Source organism: Juglans regia, chromosome 7 (assembly GCF_001411555.2).
Source record: "Juglans regia cultivar Chandler chromosome 7, Walnut 2.0, whole genome shotgun sequence".
NCBI lineage: Eukaryota > Viridiplantae > Streptophyta > Magnoliopsida > Fagales > Juglandaceae > Juglans > Juglans regia.
The window spans coordinates 19,365,178-19,387,419 of record NC_049907.1 but is presented as its reverse complement, the minus strand read 5'-3'; the positions used below and the strand labels follow the sequence as shown (position 1 = coordinate 19,387,419).

The 22,242-nt window shown below is 33.6% G+C and overlaps 2 protein-coding genes across 2 annotated transcripts; one reads left to right on the top strand and one right to left on the bottom strand.

Moving 5' to 3' along the window:
- LOC108988454 (3-ketoacyl-CoA thiolase 2, peroxisomal) lies at nucleotides 1-6,954 on the bottom strand. Its single transcript, XM_018961715.2, has 14 exons — nucleotides 6,780-6,954; nucleotides 6,046-6,122; nucleotides 5,862-5,946; nucleotides 5,596-5,722; nucleotides 5,402-5,500; nucleotides 5,250-5,317; nucleotides 5,058-5,165; nucleotides 4,897-4,974; nucleotides 4,663-4,795; nucleotides 4,471-4,567; nucleotides 2,807-2,930; nucleotides 2,618-2,726; nucleotides 471-554; nucleotides 1-313 (listed from the first exon to the last, which is right to left on the bottom strand). Exons 1-14 carry the CDS (start codon nucleotides 6,864-6,866, stop codon nucleotides 204-206), a joined length of 1,386 nt encoding a protein of 461 aa, XP_018817260.1. The 5' UTR covers nucleotides 6,867-6,954; the 3' UTR covers nucleotides 1-203.
- A 12,548-nt stretch (nucleotides 6,955-19,502) lies between these two features.
- Nucleotides 19,503-21,614, top strand: LOC108988447 (9-cis-epoxycarotenoid dioxygenase NCED6, chloroplastic). The gene has a single exon (XM_018961708.2). The coding sequence runs from the start codon at nucleotides 19,574-19,576 to the stop codon at nucleotides 21,428-21,430; it is 1,857 nt and encodes a 618-aa protein (XP_018817253.1). The 5' UTR covers nucleotides 19,503-19,573; the 3' UTR covers nucleotides 21,431-21,614.
- The last annotated feature ends 628 nt before the right edge of the window (nucleotides 21,615-22,242 follow it).

Genomic DNA, 22,242 nt, shown 5'->3' with positions numbered 1-22,242 from the left:
AAGACAAGAAGACTCTTAATTGGATGGCACTTAGATGAAGAGTACGAGTGAAAGAGAAAGACAGTCCGCAAGTTACTTTAAACCTTTGATCTCCAAAGATCTTTCAACAAAAAAATACTTCCATGTTTATTACAACTCTACCAGGATTTCAATCCTAGTCATGAGATTATTAGTGTAATTGCAAAAGGTGACGTATAAATATTCTACCGAGCATCCTTGGATAAGAGGCTGTTTCTTTCCACTGTCCGGGCATTGCAGAACTCATCAACAGCGTCCCCTCTTTCAAAAACAGCTGCTGCCCCCATTCCAGTGCCTGCATTTCAGTCGTAAACACTCATAGTAAGCCACAAATTCCAGCAGATAAGCATGCATTCTCACGTAAGACATATTTATATGTGGTGTGTGCGCACGTGCGTGGGCATGTATGCATAAAAATGTGCGCGCGCATGTGGTGTGTAGAGAGAGAGTACCAATGCACATTGATATCACTCCAAAGCGACAGTCTCTGCCACGACGCTTCATCTCATGCAATAGAGTAGCAACACAGCGTGCGCCTGAAACAGACAATAATCTCAATAAATTTCTTCATTGAGCATTGAGAACAGCTTCATGGCATTTTATGCTCCAACTACTAAATTATCTTTCACCAATTTGAAACCATATGAGCATAAATCAATATAATACTCCAAAGTTTGCCCTCTTCATATATGAATCAAGGGATAATGTAGAGAGTAATAATCATCAAACTATTACACTTGAATCCAGCATTACTTATCGAGAACAACCATATGTACACATGTTTAACTCCTTGGTTATCAGTTGTGCCGACAGTGAGGTTGCTTTGTCATTCCGTGGTTCTAGCACGATGGCAAACCTATGTAAATAAACAGCACTCTTGTGCGCTCTAACCAAAATGAATCTTAGTTCAGCTTTTACCTTCTCAATCATCAATTTAGCATTGGCAGCTCATTATAATTTCAAATAAATACAACTAATTGTATTATGATTAAATAAATGATAATCTGATTGGACTAGCATATCAAGATAACAAGTAATTAACATATGAAGTACGATGAATGTACAATATCAAAATGATTGACTTAAATATAACAGTCAAATCCCCCAAGTTGAGTAACTCTAACCAATAAACAAACACTCTGAACAAGAATCGGAAATCACCTACTTTTAGAGTAATTCCAATACAATCCAAAAAAATAGGAATTAAAAATAAGAATAAATCAAAATGAAGAAGAAAATTGGCTATCATCCAGAGAAGCACCATTTTCCTAAAAGAACCAGTATCGGTATTCTAGCTTGATGAGAACTTCCTAGAAAATGACATGATGCCCATAATGTAAAACCTAGTACAACCCAACTAATTGCTTAAACTAAACACCCACTTCATGAGACAATTGGGACCTAATAATCAATTAAGAAGTTCAACAAAATACTATATTAGCTCCAATGCTTCTCTTCATAGCACTTGTGTAACGCCCCAAGGGAGGCCCAAGCCACCTATGGGCTTATACTCCAAAAAAAACTAGTCAATGATACAATTGGAGCCCCGTTAGAACCATTATAAAAAGCAAGAACTCCTCCTTCCCAAGCAATGTGAAATCTCATACACCACCTACCCTTATCACTCAATATGAGGTATGACAATCCCCCCCTTAAATTCTCAACATCCTTGTGAAGCCCATCTGTCTTAGGTGGCATGGCTCAAGTCCCACATTTCTGGTTGGGATAGACTCTAATACCGTTCGTAATGCCCCAAGGGAGCCCAAGCCACATCTGCGCCTATACTCCAAAATGAATAGCCAATAATACAATTGGAGCCTCATTAAAACCATTATAAAGAGCAAGAACTTCTCCTTCCTACCCTTATCACTCAGTATGGGATATCACAACTTGATTCAATAAAAGTTTATTTGACTTGTAAAAAAAATGCTTTTATCTGATATATATGTATATATATATATATAGCAAAATTTGGAATTTCTCCGAGTGAAGTACAGCTGTGTACCAAGTACTGACCCCCTCAAAGGTTAGTTTGACTGTCGAAAATCACCCCTACAACCGATGGTCAGTGCACTGTTGCTGAACTGCACCAATACCAACTAGTGTCAGTTAGCTGGTTGGATGGCTGTCCTTGGAATCGTTAGTGAATGATGGTTCTCGTATACACGGGCTGCTTAATTATATGTTATAGTGATCATGTAACCCCATGCACAGCACCTCCTCCCACCCATTCTTTGTGCTTCCTCAACTTCATTGGCGTATCATCAACATGAAATTGTGGGTGACAGATGGAAAGGCAATGGAGTGGCAGAGAGATAGGTTCCAACATCCTCTCAAACCCCAACATTAAAAATACGCGTGTCCCAAAACAATTAGGCCTGAAACCATCGGGTTCTCAAACCCCCCACTGACCCCCAGCCTGGCCCTGCCCCCCTTTTATTTTCCTACCCAACACTGAACCCATGCCTAAGGCAGGTTGGCCAATCAATTTCAGTTTTTTCCCCAGCCCTAGAAAACCTCTAATAGTTCCAGTAAAAAGTAAGTGTGTTCAAAATTGTGGTTCGTATAACTCAAGCTAATTCAAATTCTTAGTATATACCTGTTGCACCCAAAGGATGCCCAAGGGCCAAAGCACCTCCATTCACATTGATCTTTTCTGGATCGAGTCCCAGCTTGTTACGGCAGTAGACAAATTGGGATGCAAATGCCTGCATTGTTGCAAATTCTCGAGTAATATTATATTCACAGGCCTGAATCCAATATTAGAATGTCTTTCAAAGTTTAATACCTCATTAATCTCGAAAAGGTCAATATCATCAAGCTCTAAACCAGCAGCCTTGACTGCAGCTGGAATTGCAACAGCTGGGCCTACACCCATGATTGCTGGATCAACACCAACAGCAGCAAACGTCCTGCATGGCCAACAAAAAGTAGATTATTTGCTTATAAAAAGTAATGCCACTTGTTTCACATTAATTTATGGGGCTAGCCATGAAAGGGATGAGTGTAGGGGCAGTGGCATCTCAAAAACACATTTATTGATGAGTTTACTGAGTCCAATAAATCATGTTAAGTGTTCAATTATCTCCAAGACAGGCCAACTCATCACAAACAAGACATGTTAAGTGAAGTCGAGAATCTCTTCACTTGAAGTTTTGAGTTCCAGAATAATTTTTGGTACTGCCAATGAACGGTGGAAAAACCATAACAAGAGGCAAATCCAATGGCAAAACCATCCTAAGTTTCCTATAGAACAGAATGTATGCTTCGAGATTTTTCAATACTATTTTTCGGAGGGATTTTAATGGAAACTATTGAGGAGAAAGTCTGAGTCATTTAATTTATAAAATATACATAAAGATTGTAAATGATTGCATGCCATTTTGTGCACTAAATGAAGCATTATTAGGTCAATGGTTAAGAAGAAAGTTCCACTAGAAATGCTAGATAGCAAGCTGGCTACCCCAAACACTATTGCAAACAGCAGTTCACATGGGTATTACTCACAGAATTCAAGCAACAAGGGCAGGGAATAAGACGCAATATGTTACGATCCAAGTGGTGCAAGCTTAATCATGCTTATATGAGCTTTCGAGCACCCTCTCCTTGCAAGTCAGTTTTCAAGGGTGAGTTATACTGTATCACTTGATATTAGGGTCAATCATCACATCGAGTATGGGATCGGACGGAACTTGTCAAGTATGGGATCAAATGATTTGTGACTTTGTGGTCGGGTCTCAAAGGTAGACCTAGAGGCTAGATTAAAATGTGCTGGTATTATGTATAGGCATAGTTCTAAGTTAGTGAATACTGATAGATGAGTGGAGTTTCCAAAAGAGAAAGGACTAATAATAGGTCAATGACACCAAAGTGACCGCTGGTTACAGAGTGTAGTGCTATGTTATTGTCCAAGTGTCCCACATCGCTTAAGTGCAAGCTTGACCATGAGTATATGCGCTCTTGGGCACTCTCTCATTGCATAAAAGTCAGTTTTCAAGGATGAGTTCTACCCCAACAGTTTGCATCACAATGATTACGAGAGAACCTCTTTAACAAACCAAGTTAAATTAAAAGAGAAATGCATGGAAGAAACTATTGCTTCACTACATTGTCCTAATAAGCCTTTGACATAACAAAGCAATTCTTTATTTTATATTCAGTTATTTATTTGGTGAGGGGATTCTGGTAGATGATGCTGCTTGAATTAAATGTCCATAAGATTATTTGTTCCTAAGAACAACTAATGAGTGCTGCAGACTCGAGAAAAACAAGTGGAAGCCAATAAAAAGTACACAGAATATTATTGGAACAATGAACTAGGCATCAGTGGGTGGAAGTACCAGTGCGAACATACGTAATATTACATATACCAGGCCTTTCTTGTTAGGCATATCTATGCATCACTTTTCACATCATCAGATTAGTGAATGAGTTTTATCCTGAATAGAAAACCTGAATACACCAAGGATGGGTAGTCCTTTTTGCAATGCAACACTTCTCTTCATTAGAAGTACAGCCCCAGCACCATCACTCACTTGGCTAGAATTGCCTGTGAAAGAAGAGCCAAAATGATGCAATGGATAGGCTCAATTAAACAATATTACGAACACAAAGAATGGGTAACATCAATCATGTATCCAATACCTGCAGTGGTGCTCCCATCTTTCTTAAAAACAGGCTTCAGCTTTGCCAGATCTGACACTGTTGTGGTAGGCCGAATCCCATCATCAACAGAGATTGTAATAGATTTCTCCTCACCCGTTTTTGGGTCAACAATCTATTTAGGTGATCCAGAAATCAGTCCTCCTGAAAACCTTACGCCAACAGATACTGCTTGGGCATACAAAATTCTGCTAATACTGAAATAATAGTGGATACCTTGGTGGGCACAGGAATAATTTCATCTTTAAATTTACCAGAGGCAGTAGCAGCAGCAGCTCGCCTATGTGACTCAACCTAACAGCATGTGTAAGAAAATCAATAGAAAAAAAGACGTGCTTTAGATCACTATACCACAGTGAAAGGTTCATTCAACTCACTGCAGCCTGGTCTTGCTCCTGCCTAGTTACACCAAAACGATGTGCAACATTTTCTGAGGTGATACCCATGGGGAGAAGGCAATTTTGAGCTTGCTCAAATGTCTTCACCTGCCAATTAATGGAAGATCATGTCAAACCCTATAATTTGGTAGAAGAGCAGCATATAAGAACTAACACGGCAAAAGAGTATACTTTTGGGTTGACAGACCCTTCCCATGCCATCGGATTAGCTGTCATGGACTCCAAGCCAGCTCCGATTCCTAAATCAAGTTATTTAAGAATAAGGGTTTATCTACACAAATATATATATATATATATAAATGAAAGAAAAATGCATTCTTTACCGATATCATAAAATCCAGCTCTTATAGCTGCAGCTACATCAGCAACTGCCTGAAGCCCGGATGAGCACTGCCTGTTCACAGTCCTGACAGGTACAGTTTCTACACAATACAAATGTGAAATATATGAGCAATAAATGTAACGAGAACTTTAAGTTTAACAAATTTATGTATTCAAACAATAAAAATAACAATACCAGGGAAACCAGCATAGAATGCCGCCATCCTGCATTCACTTGCCCTTTGAGATCCTGGGGCCAAGACAGTACCCACCACAATATCCCCAACTTCACTAGGATTCAGATTGGTTTTCTCTATCAATGCCTGCACCAAACAATTACCAAGAACCTAAGCCATGAATAGATAGAACACTACGATATACTCAAAAAAAAAAAAAAAAGGTAAAGGCTTTTGCCAGTCCTTCAAACTTGAAATGAAACCGGGAGGACAGCACAATATGAACCTTCAAAACTGGTGCGAGGAGATCGTCGGGATAAGTATCCTTGAAACTACCACGCTTGGATTTGCAAATTGGAGTCCGATGCGCTCTATGTAATAATACCAAATTGGTTGATAATTTCACAGTTCAATAATTTAAAAACCCAATATTAACTTGGAAAGGTGATTTGCAAGGAGTAGCAACTTACGCCACAATGACTACATCATCACCAAATACCGAAGTTCTATGGTACGCAGCGCTATCCCCGGCAAGACAAGCTGATGCCTGGTAATGATCATTGAAAATTAATGATTTAAATTAGGGGAACATAAATAATATGAAGTATATAAAAAAGAATTCAATACGAAAGTGAAATCAAGCGCCATAGCTTGAGGAATAAATTTGAAAATCGTCTGGTTGGAGGTCGAACATGCCAAACAATCGTTTTAGCCCAGTCTGGATATAGAAACGGTTTCATCTCATCTCATCATTATAATTTTTTCAAATTTTTACACAAAATATAATAAAAATTTCAATTTTTTCAAATCTCAAAGCAATAATAATATTAAAAAATAACATTCTAACAATATTTTATTTAACTTTCATCTAAAATTATCACTTCTCATCTCATCTCAATATCGAAACGGGCCCTTACTCTTTTGCTGGAAACTAGACTATAAAAATAGGCTACAATTGCAGCTACGAATCTAAAGGTTGACATTTAAATTCAAATTTCAAGGTCTCGGAATCATTCCAGTATATCAAATCAAACGTGAATCAACGACAAAAAAAAAAACCCAAATATCAGAAAATTAAAATCTAAATTCACCGAAATATCCAGCAAGAAAAGAAGTCAATCACGAAACGCATAAAAAAAGGGATCGAACCGGAAACAGAGAAAGCAACTGAAAAAAAAAAAAGTGGAGAGGAATTCGCGCATACAGAGATTGAAGAATCTCCGGTGTAAATAGAAGAAGAAGGCCGGAGGTGGTCGAGCAGAACTCTCTGTCTGTTGATAGCTTTCTCCATTTTCTCTCTTGACTCGAAGCCTGGGTTCCGGAGGAGACGCGAAAACGAGGAAGATCATTTGATTCGTTTTATTGGGACTTTGGCGGTTGAAGTGAGAGAGATGGTGACGTGGCGTTTCTTTGATAAGGAGTAACAAAAAATATGACGGACGCGCGTGCGTCAGCCACGCCCACCATATTTGATCCAAATGGTCATCTTTATCATCCATTCCTCCTCACGGCTACGTTTGATTGTAAGATTTAATTGAGATTAATTAAATTTAATTTAATTTTAAATTAAATTTAATATTTAAATATTTAATTTTTAAATTATTAAATTAATTTTAACTTAAAATTTTCTTATACGTGATACTCATAATTATTTTTAATTTAATATATTTTTATATATGAAATTCATAATTTTTTCAACATTTTATAAAAAATATTAAATTCATCTTAATATATAAATATATTTTAAATTTAATTTAGATGAATTTTAAATAATTTTCTCTATTATTTAACTTATTATTATTTATAAAAAATTGAACTCAACTCAACATTTAAATACAACTTAATTAATCTTCATGAATCAGTCTTTGCTTTCTGGCGCGTGCAATAACATAATGCACAAAATTGATATAAATGCTCGGGATTTTTCTTTTTATTACATTTTCCAGGGAAAATAAAATTGCGGTTTTATATTTGAATAATTTAGGTGATTTTGCCTTAAGAATAATTACTTTAAATTTAATATTTAATGGGATATTAATTATCATTTTTGTAAAATTATACAGTGTATAGCTTTCATACACTCCGAATTTTTTACAATGTTGAAATCTAAGGCTCCATTTGGATTTTAAAATGGTCTCGTATCATGATTCTCAATATCTAAATATTATAAATATAAATATTTTTTAATTTTTAATTTTTAATTTTTAATTTTTTTATTTAATTATTATCTAATTATTACAACTTTTTCAAACTTTAAAAAAAAAAAAAAACTTGGTTTGGGACTCGAGAGTTTCAACTCATATTTTTTTATTTAATAATTAAGTAAGTATTTTTTTAATAATATTGTATTTTTTAAAAAAAAAATATTTAAAAATATAAAAAAATATATGAAGAAAAAAATAAAAAAACATTTAGCCTTCTCGGGAGGTTTTGTGGGGCTGCATCCTAGGTGGGTGTGCATGAGTTCAAAAAATAATTCAATTTTTTAAATTTTAAAATAAAAATAATTTTAATAAATTATATTCTAATAATATTTTTATTTATAATATTTTTATTTAACTATTTCTCTCTCATTTTTCAAAACTCTATAAAATATCTTGATTCAAATTATTTCATTACTATTCACAAACTATTTCACTATTATTTACAAATTTCTCATATTATCACATCATATAAATGAGAACTAAATATTAAAAAATGTCACATAAAAAAGATTTATGACTGAATAGGTATTATTTAAAAGACTGTATAATTTTCTTAGACAGATATTTGAATCAGTAAAAAAGGATAAAACAATTTATATTCCAAAAATTAAAAAAATAAAATATAAAAGTGAAAAAATATAAAAAAAATGAATACTCTATATATAATATTATCATCCCACTTAAATTATCTGTCAATTATTAGAATTAGCTCAAGATTTTTCAATCTAGGTTTAGAAAATTCCATGCTTTGGGTATGTAAGGTTTTTCCTTACCTATTATTCCATTATTGTATCAATTGCGAAATATAATATTATGCCCATTATTTGAAAAATTAGTTTTCCTTTGTTTCAATGTCGATCATCAACGGGTGTTTGTTACAAAGTAGTGCCTTTTGGATTCTAGAGAGTTTGTTACAATCTCGATTCGACTTGTCTTTCCTTTTAGTTGAATATTTACTGATTCGTAATTCTACCATGGCGAAAACATTGTTAGGATTCGTTTGGACACTTAGAATATCTCAAAATATATGTGAATAATAGTTAAATTATCTGAGTTAATATATTTTATTAGATTTTAGTAAATTAGAGAAAAAAAAATTGATAAAAAATATAATAAAGTAATTTTTTTTAAATATATTATTTTATTTTGAAAATTAAAAAAATTGTATTATTTTTTATGTTTTGTTTAGAAGTTTAGAAAATTTTTATTGATTTTGTGTTTAGATAATTATTAGATAATTACTAGATTAAAAAATTAAAAATTAAAATTTTGAAAATGAAAAATATTTATATTTTAAATAATATTTAAAAAGAAAACATATGAGAACATATTGTTATCCAAATAAGGCCTTCCGACGATGCCTTCTACACACTCTCCAACTTGCAACCAAGGCAAAGTTTCGGAGGGGCATCGGATGCTGAAAAATTCTCCCTCCTACTCTCTCTAAAACTCGGACGCTCTCTCAAAACTCCTGACCGGCTCGAAGGGGTGGGAGCTTCGGCTCCTTCCCCCCTCACTCTTCCCTCCCGCCTTTTGGTTTTTTGTTTTTGTTTTTCCAGGCCAAACAAAGGGAGTATCGATGTTCGTGATTTTTCGGGTCCCTATAGTCAACACGCGCCCCACCAGGAGGTTGCCCAGCCGCCGATCTACACGTCCACCAAACACGGCCCCAACTGGAGTGGAGCGTAGCCTGCACGCGCGGGACGAAATTTCTGAGCTCACCGGTGCGTGTCCTTCACGGTCCACCAAGGAGCTCTTAGCTGTAGCAACGCGCGACTGCTCCCGAATCGACGACTCTGGATCTTCCAAGATCGACCGTCGGTTTTCTCTTCCGAGGTGTTTTTTTGTGCACTATTTTTTCCTTTTTACAGTGTTTTTCCTCTGTATTTAAATTATGCATTGTCTTTATTTTCAAGAAAACAAAAAAATCCAAAAACTTTTGTCCCTTCGGACTTAGGTCCAAAGGGTGTTGTCCCCCCTCCGCGTTGTCGGTGATGTTGGGGTTTGGTTTTCTCCATACTCAGTCTAGTTAGGTATGGAGTTTTATGTTTGGTTACTGTGAACTCTGTTGAAAACAGAGTTGTGCTATATCTTATACTTCGGTCTTTAGAGATAAGCCTTCTGGACTAGATAATGTTAATCACAATAGTGTATTGAGATTCTACTAACGTTTGTAATTAACTTGTTGTTCGAAGTCAAAATTATATGTCCTCTTAAATGAATGGATGAATTCCTTTTTATCAAAAAAAAAAAAAAAGACAAAGTTTCGAAGAACCCGTGGCGCATGCTTCCAATTAGGGGTGTGCAAAATTTTGAAAATTTCGACTCCGTCCGACTTCCGCTCCGACTCCGACTCCGACTTCGTCGGAGTCATCGAAATTCGGAGTCGGAATTCGGAGTAGCTCCGAATTTCTATTCGGAGTCGGAGTCGGAGCTCCAAGAAGCTCCGATTCCGACTCCGAAATTTTTTTTACTGAACACTTGCGCTCGAGCTAAGTGTCGAGCGCAAGTTGAGCACACGTTGTATTGAATATTAGCTCGAGCGACATGTCGAGCGGAAGTCGAGCGGAAGTCGAGCGAACCTCTCTGAAAGAGTTCCGCTCGAGCGCCACGTCGAGCTTCGATCTTATGTCGGAGCTCCGACCTCCGATCGGAGTCGGACTCTGACTCCAGTTCGGAGTCGGAGTCGGAGCTCCAATTTGGCTCCGACTCTTGTCGGAGTCAGAGGTCGGAAATGAACACTCCAACTCCGTCGGAGTCGGAGCCCAGCCCTACTTCCAATGGTTAAGTTAGATAAAGAATTAATTATTTTAGTAATTAAAGACCCATAAATTTATAATCCCTTTAAAGCATGCTTGGTAGGATATTTATAGGGGTTGAACTGTTTGCCAGTGGCATTACCTTTTTGGGGGTACAGTTCTCAATGCCCAGTTAGAAATAAGTTAGTAATATTTCCTTCTTAAACTTGTTTTTACCGCTTGAAAAAAATTATTTTATCCATTCAATTTATCTTTTTATTTTGGCACTTTATATATTTTAATTTTTTTATTTAATAATTAAAGAAGTAATTATTAATATTTTAATATTTTTTTATATTTTTTAAAAATGTTTTAAAATGATAAAAAATTATGAATAAAAAAATAAAAAAAGTCAATTTGAACTAGTGGTTACTTGGAATGTTGCAACTCAAACGACAGAATAGCACCACTCTTTACTGCTTACGACATCCTTCTAGTGTGAGTATTTCACCGTTGATTATTTCATTTTGGTGCAAGTATCTCACCACTGATAGAGTTCTTCTAGTAAGAGTATTTCTCTGACGATAGTGTCTCTCCAATGCTAGTATCCTGCCACTAATTGTGTCCTTTCGAGGTGGATATCTCGCTTGGATCTATCTCTGTGGATCTTGATCTCGTAGATAAATGGTTGCTTGGATGGTTACTTTGGATCTATGCGGTGTATATGGCGTCATCTCATCCCTTTCTCACTTGCCAGTCGTGAATCCCACGTAACTTCAGTTTTTCCTGCAACTATTTTTTTTTCACCAGCTGCATATATATATATATATATATATTTATATATTCGTATCCAATATTTAGGACCCACAGGGCCACAAGGTAAAATGGGTTTATCATTTTTACCAAGTAAGAGTGCTAGTCATCAGAACTTTTGTTGTTGTGTGTAGTCTAATTTAAAATTACATTTTGCTCCATTTTACCTCTGACTACATCCTTTTAGTTCAAGTATTTCACCATTGATTATGCCCTTTCGGTGTGAGTATTTCACCACCGATAGCGTCCTCCTCGTGCGAGTATTTCTCCTGCCGATAGTGTTCTTCCGGTGTGAGTATCCTGCCACTGATAGTGTCCTTTTGAGACGGATATTTTCCTTGGAGCTTTCTCTGTAAATCCTAATCTCATAGAGATATGGCTACTTGGATATTTTCCTAACCCTTACTTTGGGTCTATACGGCGTTTATGTCTTCATTCCATCCTTTTCTCGCCTGCCAGTGATATGAATCTCACGTAATTTTGCTTTTGCTTGTAACCATTCTTTCCTCGCGAGCCGCATATATATCCGAATCCAAGAGTTAGGACTAACACGGTAAAAAGGGTTTATGCAAGAGTGCTAGTCATTAGAATTTTTTTTGACATTGTTGTTGTCTGTAGTCTAATTTAAAGTTACGTTTTGGACCATTTTTTCAGCAAAATTTATTGTCCTATATAAGGGTGTAACCAATCCGGTTAGGTCCGGTTTTGGATAAAATTTATGATCAAATTGGTATGTATCAATTTTGCATTTTTAAAAACCGATTAAGCACCAGTTATTCCTCTAAACCGGTACTTTCGGTTTTACCGGTTCCGGTCCAATTTTAATAAAATGTAAATTTATAAAAAAATCTATTTATAAAAAAAAATTGTTTTATACTTTTATTCTAAAATCTGTTATTATTATAAAAATCTGCTTTACTTAAAAAAAATGTGTTTTATTAAAAAAAATGTAATTAACACTATTTTGAATGAGATATAAATTATATATGCAGAAACACTACTATCATCTTTGTTGTATGGCTGGTCGAAGAAGACAAATGGGCATTAATCCAGCAGCTGCTTAATTGTCTCTCTGTCTATGTAAGACGAAAAGTACTACTTTAAGTAATTAGAAAAAGATATATATATTTGATAAAAGAACATACTTAATTTTAAGTGAAGAATTAAAATTTGTTTTACTAGAATTTTTATTTTTAAATTAATTTATGATTAAAATTTATTAATTTATATATATTATGTTTAAAGTAAATGATCAATTAAAATTTTATGTTTAAGATTAAAATTTTATTTTATAAATTATAATAACATTATTTTATATATAATTATAATTTATATTATTTTATATAAAAATAATATATAATATTAAAAAAATAATTTAAAATATATATTATATAGAAATGATCCGGTCCGAGCCAAAAAAGCTTAGATCTAGAATCGGATCGGTTTTGGCCGGTTTTATCATTACGGACCGATTTTCCGATTTTTTGATTTTCTTTTACACCCCTAGTCCTATATATTTAGAGTAACATTAGTCTCCATATTAAATTATACCAAACTTCCATCGTATCAATTGATATAACAAATCTCAAGTTAGTGAGAATCACTTAAATAGTTAAATATGTTGAGAACGAGAACATTACACGCGCCTAAACGGCGTGTACTGTGATTTCGAACTTTTGTTTACGGAGGCATAGACATGCGTGCCGGATTGGGAAAAAGCAAACGAAAATATCGGCAACTTGAGGAATTTTTGCAAATGTATCTCGTCAAAATTTATATTCTCATTTTCTTCTTTAAACATAATTTAAGAGTAATGCTATACAATCTCTTCAATCTTTACCTATCATATTTTTAATTTTATAATTTTTAATATTTTTTTGAATTGATTTTTTTAAAACTAATTCAATTCTTCTATCAATTATTTATATATTAAATATTTGATATAAAAAATAATAATAATAATTAATGTTGTGTGTGAAAGTTAAGTGAATAGTAAAAAAATTATGCAAATTATTTCATAATTTAAATATAAATATTTTTAAATTAATCATTATAATTTTTTTAAACTTTTAAATAAAAAATAATTTAATTTTTTCAAATATTTAAATAATAATATTATAAAATTATATTATAATAATATTTTAATTTTATAATATTTTTTATTTAACATTTTTTTGTCTCATTTCTCAAAATTCAAAAAACACTCAATTCAAATTATTTCATTACTATTCACAAATTATTTTATTACTACTTACGTATTAGTGCATCTACATTGGTCTATGTATATGTATATATAAAGTCATATTTACATAATATAAGCTTAAACTCATCTATATTGACTTATGCATATCTATATATTTAACTAGTTATGAAAAATATTTATCTAAATTTGAAGAGCTATTATTCACTCTACAAAATATATTTTAATCATTATTTCTCTCTCCTCTTACTATCTCTCTCACAATCATTTCCTCTTCTCTATCATTCAACAACACAACAAACATTCACCTACATATTTATTAATTTATTATTATAATATATTATATATATTTCATTTTATTATATTTTAATATAATATATAAAAAAATTATATTTTATATTATTGTATTTATATTATTAATGTTAAATGTATGTATGTAGTGAATGCTAATTACAAACTATATATAAAAAATTGATTTTAGAAAAAAATTAATAATAATAATAATTATTTTATTGTTTCAAATATATATAAATTAATGTAAAAGTTTTGTTTAAATGATAAAATGTATATGTAAAAGAGGTGATTTTTTATATAAACTAATGGTAACGTTATAAGAAATTCGGGTGGCGCCATTATCCAATCACGTGGAAACAGTGCTGATATGGTACACCCGGTTGCATTGTTATTAAAACTGGATAAAGATATTACGTCCCATCGGTATCTTTGACCATAGCAAAAACCGGATAAAGATTCAAGGGAGAGAGAATGAAATTAGGGGAAAAAGAAAAGAGAAAAGAAAAAAAAGTAAGGAAAATGCTTGCAACTGATCTGGGAGGCCCATTAAAGATTGGACCCTCTTGCCCAATTGTAGGACCCACAAAGGCCCATTAAGCCCAACTCTTACATCAATTTGGCAATTTGATGAGTTTGGTTACTAAATTCATCTCAACTTATCATTACAATTTTTTCAAATCTCAATACAAAATATAATAAACAATTTAACTTTTTTAAATTTTAAAATAATATTAATATTAAAAAATAATATTCTAACAATATTTTATCATCTCAACTCAACTTAACTCAACTCACTTTAACATCCAAACATAATCTTAGTCGACGATGTCCTAGAAAAGAATCCTAGGAATGAAATTGAATAGATATACATTCGGTTTTTTTCTACCATTTTCTTTCTTCGACAAAGACAAAATCAACAATCATGTCTTACGTAAACGTTACAAAACGTTGCTGAGCAGTGAGCAGATTTTCAGGGTGACCAAACACGGCTCTGAGGACAAGAGGTTTTTTGTTCTTTTGCTTAGAAGTTAGCACCCAGAAGGCAGAAAGAAAGAAAAAAACAAAACACGTCATTTTCTTCCTCGTTGTGCTCGAAACAAAATGTAGCAAAAATGCTACATATGGTAACGTATACTTGTAATTTTTCTTAAAATAGAATTTACAAAGATTTATTTTGTCAGGTTTATTTTAAAATTTAAAATTTATAACTTATCAATAAAGAAGTAAATTTTTATAAATATTTCTTTAATATAATTAACAACTTTATATATAGAATTCGGAGTGTAAGAAAAAATATAAAAATTGAAAAATCAGACCAGATCAGACCAAACCAAACTGGTCAAATTGGTCCTGTTTTGCACCGGTCCTGTCTGGAACCAGTTTCCATAATGGCAAAACTGGCCAAAATCAATCTAATTTCGGTTTTAGACATTTTAGGCCTGGACCGGACCGGTTCTATATAATATATATTTTAAATTATTTTTTAATATTATATATAATATTTTTTATATTATATATAATTTTTATAATAATATAAGTTAATTTAAAAATAAAATGAAATTATAAAACCTTAAACTAAAATTGATAAATCACATAAATTGAAAAAAAAAATTCTAAATATCAAAAGACTTGAATTTATATACAAAAGTTGTATATAAGATCACTAAAACATTATTTACCAAAAAGCAAGAAAATCACTCAAATATTATTATCAAATTTTTATGGCTTAATAAATTATTAATATATTCTTTTTGATAAGTACAAAATATATTAGTAAATTAATAATACTAATATACATTATAATAATTTAAATACTAATAGTCTAATACTATATTACTATTAATAATATACTTTAAGTCTATATATAAATTAGTATATAAATCACTATACTAAATAATTACATATGAAATAATGATATAGTTAATACTACTTTTAAAGCAGTTTTTTTTTTTTAAATTTTTTATAAACAGATTTTTTTTACAAATTTGCATTTGATTAAAACTGGAAAACCGAACCGAATTGGTAAAACCAGATGTACTAATTTAGGGGATAATCGGTGTATAATCGGTTTTTGAAAATGAAACACCGGTACATACTCGTTTGGTCCTAAATTTTGTCCAAAATCGGACCAGACCAAACCAGTTACACCCCTATTAATAGCATAATGTTTCTATGTCTCCTCAATTTGACCTCTCATTTTGACTGCTAATGCATTTAAGTTTTAAAATCTTTTTTCTTAATAGTTAAGAAAGTAAAGTGTATTTGTATTTTTTCTTATTTTTTAAAAATGTTTAAAAAATATTTTTTTTTTTTAAAAAAAAAGGAAAGTGTAATGTGCATTAAGCGACATACAAAAATGGCATCTACAGGCAGTAGAGTAGCATCACTCTTATATATATATATATACACACATACTAAGTGAAAGTAACGTGTAAATCACGTTTGTTGAATTTAATTATACGATTATTTTTAAGAATTAATATTGTTTTTATTAAGAAAAAAATCTTGATTAATAATGTAATGTTTTTTGACAAAAAAATATAATTTGTAACATAAAAAATTTGACAGTTAATCATAATTAAGTAAATGATAAATAATTACACGCTTTCATTTTTTTTTTCTTAAGTAGATGATAATTAAGTAGATGAGAATTACAAGATAAATAGTTGTTTTATCTTGGTTTTCTCATGCCATTTATTTACTACAGATTAAAACCAGAATAGTTACGAAATATAATCTTTAAAATTTTTCAGAATATATATTTTAACATGAAAAGAGTAGATGGAATTAAAATTATGCAATAGAAAATATGATTCTCACAATAATGGCATGTGAGAAGTGGGGAAAAGAAAAGATATAAAAGATTAAAGTGAAAATATAAATCACTCCTATCTTTACAAGGCCCTCCCTCACCTCTCCTTCACTTTCTTGCCCAATATGCTAAAACACTACAAGCATAACTTTCAAATAATTTACCAATGGAGAAAAACAAACAGTTTTTTCTAAGAAGACATCAAGAAACTGACCATACGGTGGAACTCACTCCATGAGTACGATTTTATCCCAATGCAGGCTGATGTTTTCTCCTCCTCCTCTTCCATGGAAGTAAAGCACACCAAAGCTGCAACAACAACCAAACTCATGAGCAGAATGTCTTCAAATAATGCAGCATATTGCAATCTTTTTTAATCATTCTTATTTTTCAGTTATTGAGTCCGAACAGTCGATCTTAGAGTCTTCTCCATCTTTACTTAGAAATACAGTATCAGAAAGAAAGAAACAAACACCACCACCAAACAACACTAAACAAAATTGGAAAAAGAAATCGACGGTGGCGCATGCATGACATGTGTCACACTGGAAAGGAGCCATTCGGCTGATCAAGACGTTGCCAGAGTCCTAAGCTACTGCGCATGGCGTTGATGAAAGATGAATTGCGGTGGTTTGAGAACCCCATACGTTTCTTTTAAACCACGCTTCGGCGCAACGTGCCCCTTCGATTGGCTCCCAATCGGGTCGACTGCAAGATCGGTAGGCGAGGCTTCTCCCGATGGTGCGCGTGTTGGACGATGGTAATCAAGGAAGCTTGAAACGACTACTCTCTTTATTCGGTCGAAAATCTGAAAGAAAACAAAAAAATCAAACGGCCTCTTCTCGCCAACTAGATTTGGACAAACGAGTTTTTAGAGAAAGAGAGTCTGGTTTCTAGAAAGAGCGTATTTTTGACTTCTGAAATCTAGGTTCAAAGCACCTCTATTTTTGTAAATAGTAGTATTTTAACACGAATTTAATGGAAAGTTAACCGAAAATAATTAAAAGTAATATAACTTCGCTAAGATAAAAAATTTCGTTTAATAGCTTCTTATACAATAGATAATAGAGATAAATATATTAAAAAAAAAAAAAAAGAGAGATAAGTCAAAGGTAAAAGACACGTGGGTTAGAAAGGCCCCCCCAAAGGACACGTGGTCCAGGTCGATCTGTTGGGACACGTTTTTGGGCGAATGGGATTGCAAGTTGTAGCGATTCAAACAAGGTGGTGAAATCTGATTAGGGAGAGGAAGTCAGAGGAGAAAGCCCAGAAGGAGACAAAACAGAGAGGGGTATGGGGAATGACAATGTGGGCCGCCACGTGGGTGGCCATTTGTTTCTGTATATGCATTCCGTGTGGGGTGGGCCCAGAGGGGGTGGTAGTACGGTGCCGGGGTGTTGTCCTTCCACGTATAACTTTTTTTTTTTTTTTTTTTTTTCCATAAAATCTATTTATGTTAAAATATAAATTAAATATATTTTTTCTATTTAATTAAAGGGGAGTCGGACTTGGAGAGAGTTTTAAAATATAAATAAAATAATTAAATCTATCTATTTTTATCAGTTTAAACTTGTAAACAAATGCTAATTTCACAATTTATAAATTTATTTCTTAACAAATTAAATACATCATTCATGTGAAAAAAAAAACTAAATAAATTTATTTAGTTGAAAAATATTTTATATTTAGATATTAATTATATTTCCTCTATTTCACTGGTTTTATTATATTATAAATAGGCCAATCATGCATATTGTCACTACACATTTAATTTTAGAGATTTCTTGCATACAATTAACTACAATATTAACTACAAGAATAAATATAGATAGAAATCATTATTGAAATTATTCATTTTAAATATATGATGTGGTATTATCTAAACCACACATCTTTTTAAATGAGTGTTAGAAATAATTAATTAGAAACAATTAATATATATTATTATAATGACTTCTCTCAAACATTATTTTTAAAAAAATATTTTATTGGTAACCTTCTAAAGATATTGAAGGATCTTCCATTTTACTGGTTTCAGTGCCATGAGTAAGAGTTAATTATATACAAAATTTGCTTATTTATTTATTTATTTTCCTTCCTTCTTTTAAAAAGATGAATGGCCATATCCATCGTGGAGCTTCCACTAGGCTTTTTAGTGGCAATACATGTCGAGGATTAGAATTTAGAAGCTGTCTTTATTTTCTGATCTCTCGTTGGCCCAACACTAACGACTTGTTTAGTTATCCAGTTTAGGTAAGATGAGATAAAGTATTTTGTTAAAAATAAAATAAAATATTATTAGAATATAAATTTTATTTTAAAATTTAAAAAAAATTAAATTATTTATTATATTTTATGTGATAATTTAAAAAATTTATAATAATGAGATGAGATAGTTGTGTATTCAAACAGGCTTGTAATAAATCCAAATGAGAGATAATATTCACGTGAAAAGAATAGAAATCTAATATTCATTTAGTGTAAAATTATAGATATTTTAATAATGAGAAATGATACTTATAGTTATGAGTGTGTAAGAGTCATACAATCATTTTTAAAAAAATAAATAAATATAAGACTCATATAAAATTTTTTTTTTAATAATATATATATTTTTAAAACGACTGTACGACACTCGTATTCTACGATTACATATAAAATTACTTATTTAATAATAAATACTTATTATTGTTCTTGTAAATATTTCGGATAAGTATTTAATAAAAAACGTAAGACATGAAACCGATCTCTCACTGGCCACGTGTCTGACATTTGCTACCTGGAATAGCTGGCCGATGTAGCGCCCACTGAAACCGTTTTTTCTTTCTCCTATATATATACACACACAAACACACCGGCCAGCAAAACACCAGAGTATCCCATTCCCACCATTAATTTCTATCATCTATCTTCAGATTTCTCTCCACTATTCCAGCCATGCAATTCTCTTTGCACTTCACCACCCTACCTGGAACAACCTCTGGACTCCAAAATCTCACTCAACTTCACACCCCCACGAAACGGAGATCAAATGCTCCAACTCCCTTCCCACTTTTCACATCCAAAATCCTCATCAACCCTGCCAAGAAAAAACTCCCCCGAAAGCCGCCACCATCGCTGCCATCTTCGTCGCTGGTAGAACACAAACCATCACCCAAAATTGATCAGCCAGTACTGTCAACCCCACAAAAACCCAAGAACCCACCGCGTTTAAACCCCTTGCAAAAGGTAGTCGCCTCTCTCCTAGACCTCATAGAGGCCTCACTGATATTACCACTTGAAAAGAACCATAAGCTGCCGAAGACGGTCGACCCGGCGATTCAGATATCTGGTAATTTCGCCCCGGTACGGGAGTGCCCGGTTCACCATGGGCTCGAGGTACTGGGTCAAATCCCAGCATGCCTTTACGGCGTTTACTTGCGGAATGGGGCTAATCCCATGTTCGCTCCGTCAGGTGGACACCATTTGTTCGACGGGGACGGCATGATACACGCCGTTACCTTGGGCTCCGGGAACAAAGCCAGCTACAGCTGTAGGTACACGCGCACGAGCCGGCTTGTTCAAGAAGCCGCAATGGGGAGGCCCATGTTTCCTAAGCCGGTTGGAGAGCTGCATGGCCACTCCGGACTGGCTAGGCTTGCGCTGTTCTTCGCCAGAGCCGGAGCCGGGTTAATTGACGGGTCGCGAGGCTCAGGTGTTGCCAATGCGGGGCTCGTCTATTTCAACGGCCGATTATTAGCCATGTCAGAGGACGACCTTCCGTACCACGTTAGTATCAAGGATGATGGCGATCTTGAGACGATCGGACGGTTTGATTTCAACAATCAGCTGGAGTGCCCCATGATAGCGCACCCCAAGCTGGACCCCATTACTGGTGAGCTCCACACGCTGAGCTACAACGTGGTGAAAAAACCGTACCTCAAGTACTTCAAGTTCGACACGTTCGGTAATAAGTCACGTGACGTGGCGATCTCTCTTCAGCGACCGACAATGATACATGACTTTGCCATGACAGAGAACTTTGTCATACTCCCCGACCACCAGGTGGTATTCAAGTTATCGGAAATGATTCGGGGCGGGTCTCCGGTGATCTTCGACGAGAACAAGACCTCTCGATTCGGAATTTTGCCGAAAAATGACGTCGACGAGTCGAGAATGCGATGGATTGACGTACCCGATTGCTTCTGCTTCCATCTGTGGAATGCATGGGAGGAAAACTCTGAAACAGGCGACGAGACCATCGTTGTCATAGGTTCGTGCATGAGCCCGCCGGACTCGATATTCAACGAGAGAGAGGTCCCGCTTCAGAGTGAGTTATCGGAGATCAGGTTAAACATGAGAACGGGGAAGTCCACGCGCCGGGTAATCGTGTCGGGCATGAACTTGGAAGCAGGGCAAGTAAATAGGCAGCTCCTCGGCCAAAAGACCCGTTACGTGTACCTAGCGATAGCAGAGCCGTGGCCCAAGTGTTCCGGCATTGCAAAGGTTGATTTGAATTCTGGTGTGGTTACCAAATTTTTGTACGGGACGGGATGCTTCGGAGGAGAGCCATTTTACGTACCCAAGAAGATGAAATCTGAGGGAACTCATATTAGAGGAGATGATGATGATGATGAGGGGTTTATAGTGGGGTTTGTGAGGGATGAGAAGAGAGAGACATCGGAGTTGGTGATAGTGGAAGCTTCAAGCATGAAGGTAGTGGCAACAGTGAGATTGCCTGCTAGGGTTCCTTATGGGTTTCATGGCACATTTGTTGGTGCAGAAGAATTGAAGGTGCAAGCAGCCATGTCTTAGAGCATTGGTAATGGACTATTCAAATGTTAATGTAAGTCTCAACTTTAATTAGATGTGAGAAAAAACTTTTACATTGGACTAGTCAAAAGTTCAAAACTTAAGATTTGAGCTACAGTAAATCTTAAGTCCTCTCCAAACATGGCTAGCTACTATTTACAATGGAAAGTAATATTTTATTATTTTTTCACTTCCCTCTCTCTTTGAATGGTAAAACATGCATGACATGCACATTATTTATTCTACTGATTGCTAATATTAATAGAGTAGATATATTATTTTTACAAAGCATGAAGATATAGGAAATATATGAATTGTATATGTGAAAAAAAAAAATTAAAAAAAAAAAATTATATTATTATTTTAACTTTAAGATAGCTAGTCCAATGTAAATTCATTTAGTCAAAAATTAATACTATAACTAAAAATTAACATTCTAACTAAATTTTAGAATTGGCAATGGTCTAGCCATTGCCAATACTCTTAGGCTCTAAACTGTTCCTCCTTATAGACGCTTTTATATATAAGAAGATATATATATATAGTTTCAGCCATATTTGTTTTTGTATATATATGTGTATATATATATAATATATTATTATTCTAGTTAAAGATCCAAACTGCCAGTATATAATATTAATTAGCCAATCAGGAATATAATTTCTTTTTATTTTTTTTAATACTTCAAATTATATTTTCATTATATAGTTAAAATTATATATATATATATATATAAAGTTATAATTTTAACTTATACTCGATCGTGGAGTGAATTTTTATACAATTTTTATTTTTTTAATTAATTTATATTAATT

Excerpts from the sequence above, each read along its gene's own strand:
- LOC108988454 (XM_018961715.2), bottom strand. The coding sequence starts at position 6,866 with ATGGAGAAAGCTATCAACAGACAGAGAGTTCTGCTCGACCACCTCCGG. Across the intron at positions 5,166-5,249 it reads AAGGGTCTGTCAACCCAAAA|GTGAAGACATTTGAGCAAGC; the intron begins GTATACTCTTTT and ends ATTAATTGGCAG. Across the intron at positions 314-470 it reads AGTGATATCAATGTGCATTG|GCACTGGAATGGGGGCAGCA; the intron begins GTACTCTCTCTC and ends ACTGAAATGCAG.
- LOC108988447 (XM_018961708.2), top strand. The coding sequence starts at position 19,574 with ATGCAATTCTCTTTGCACTTCACCACCCTACCTGGAACAACCTCTGGA.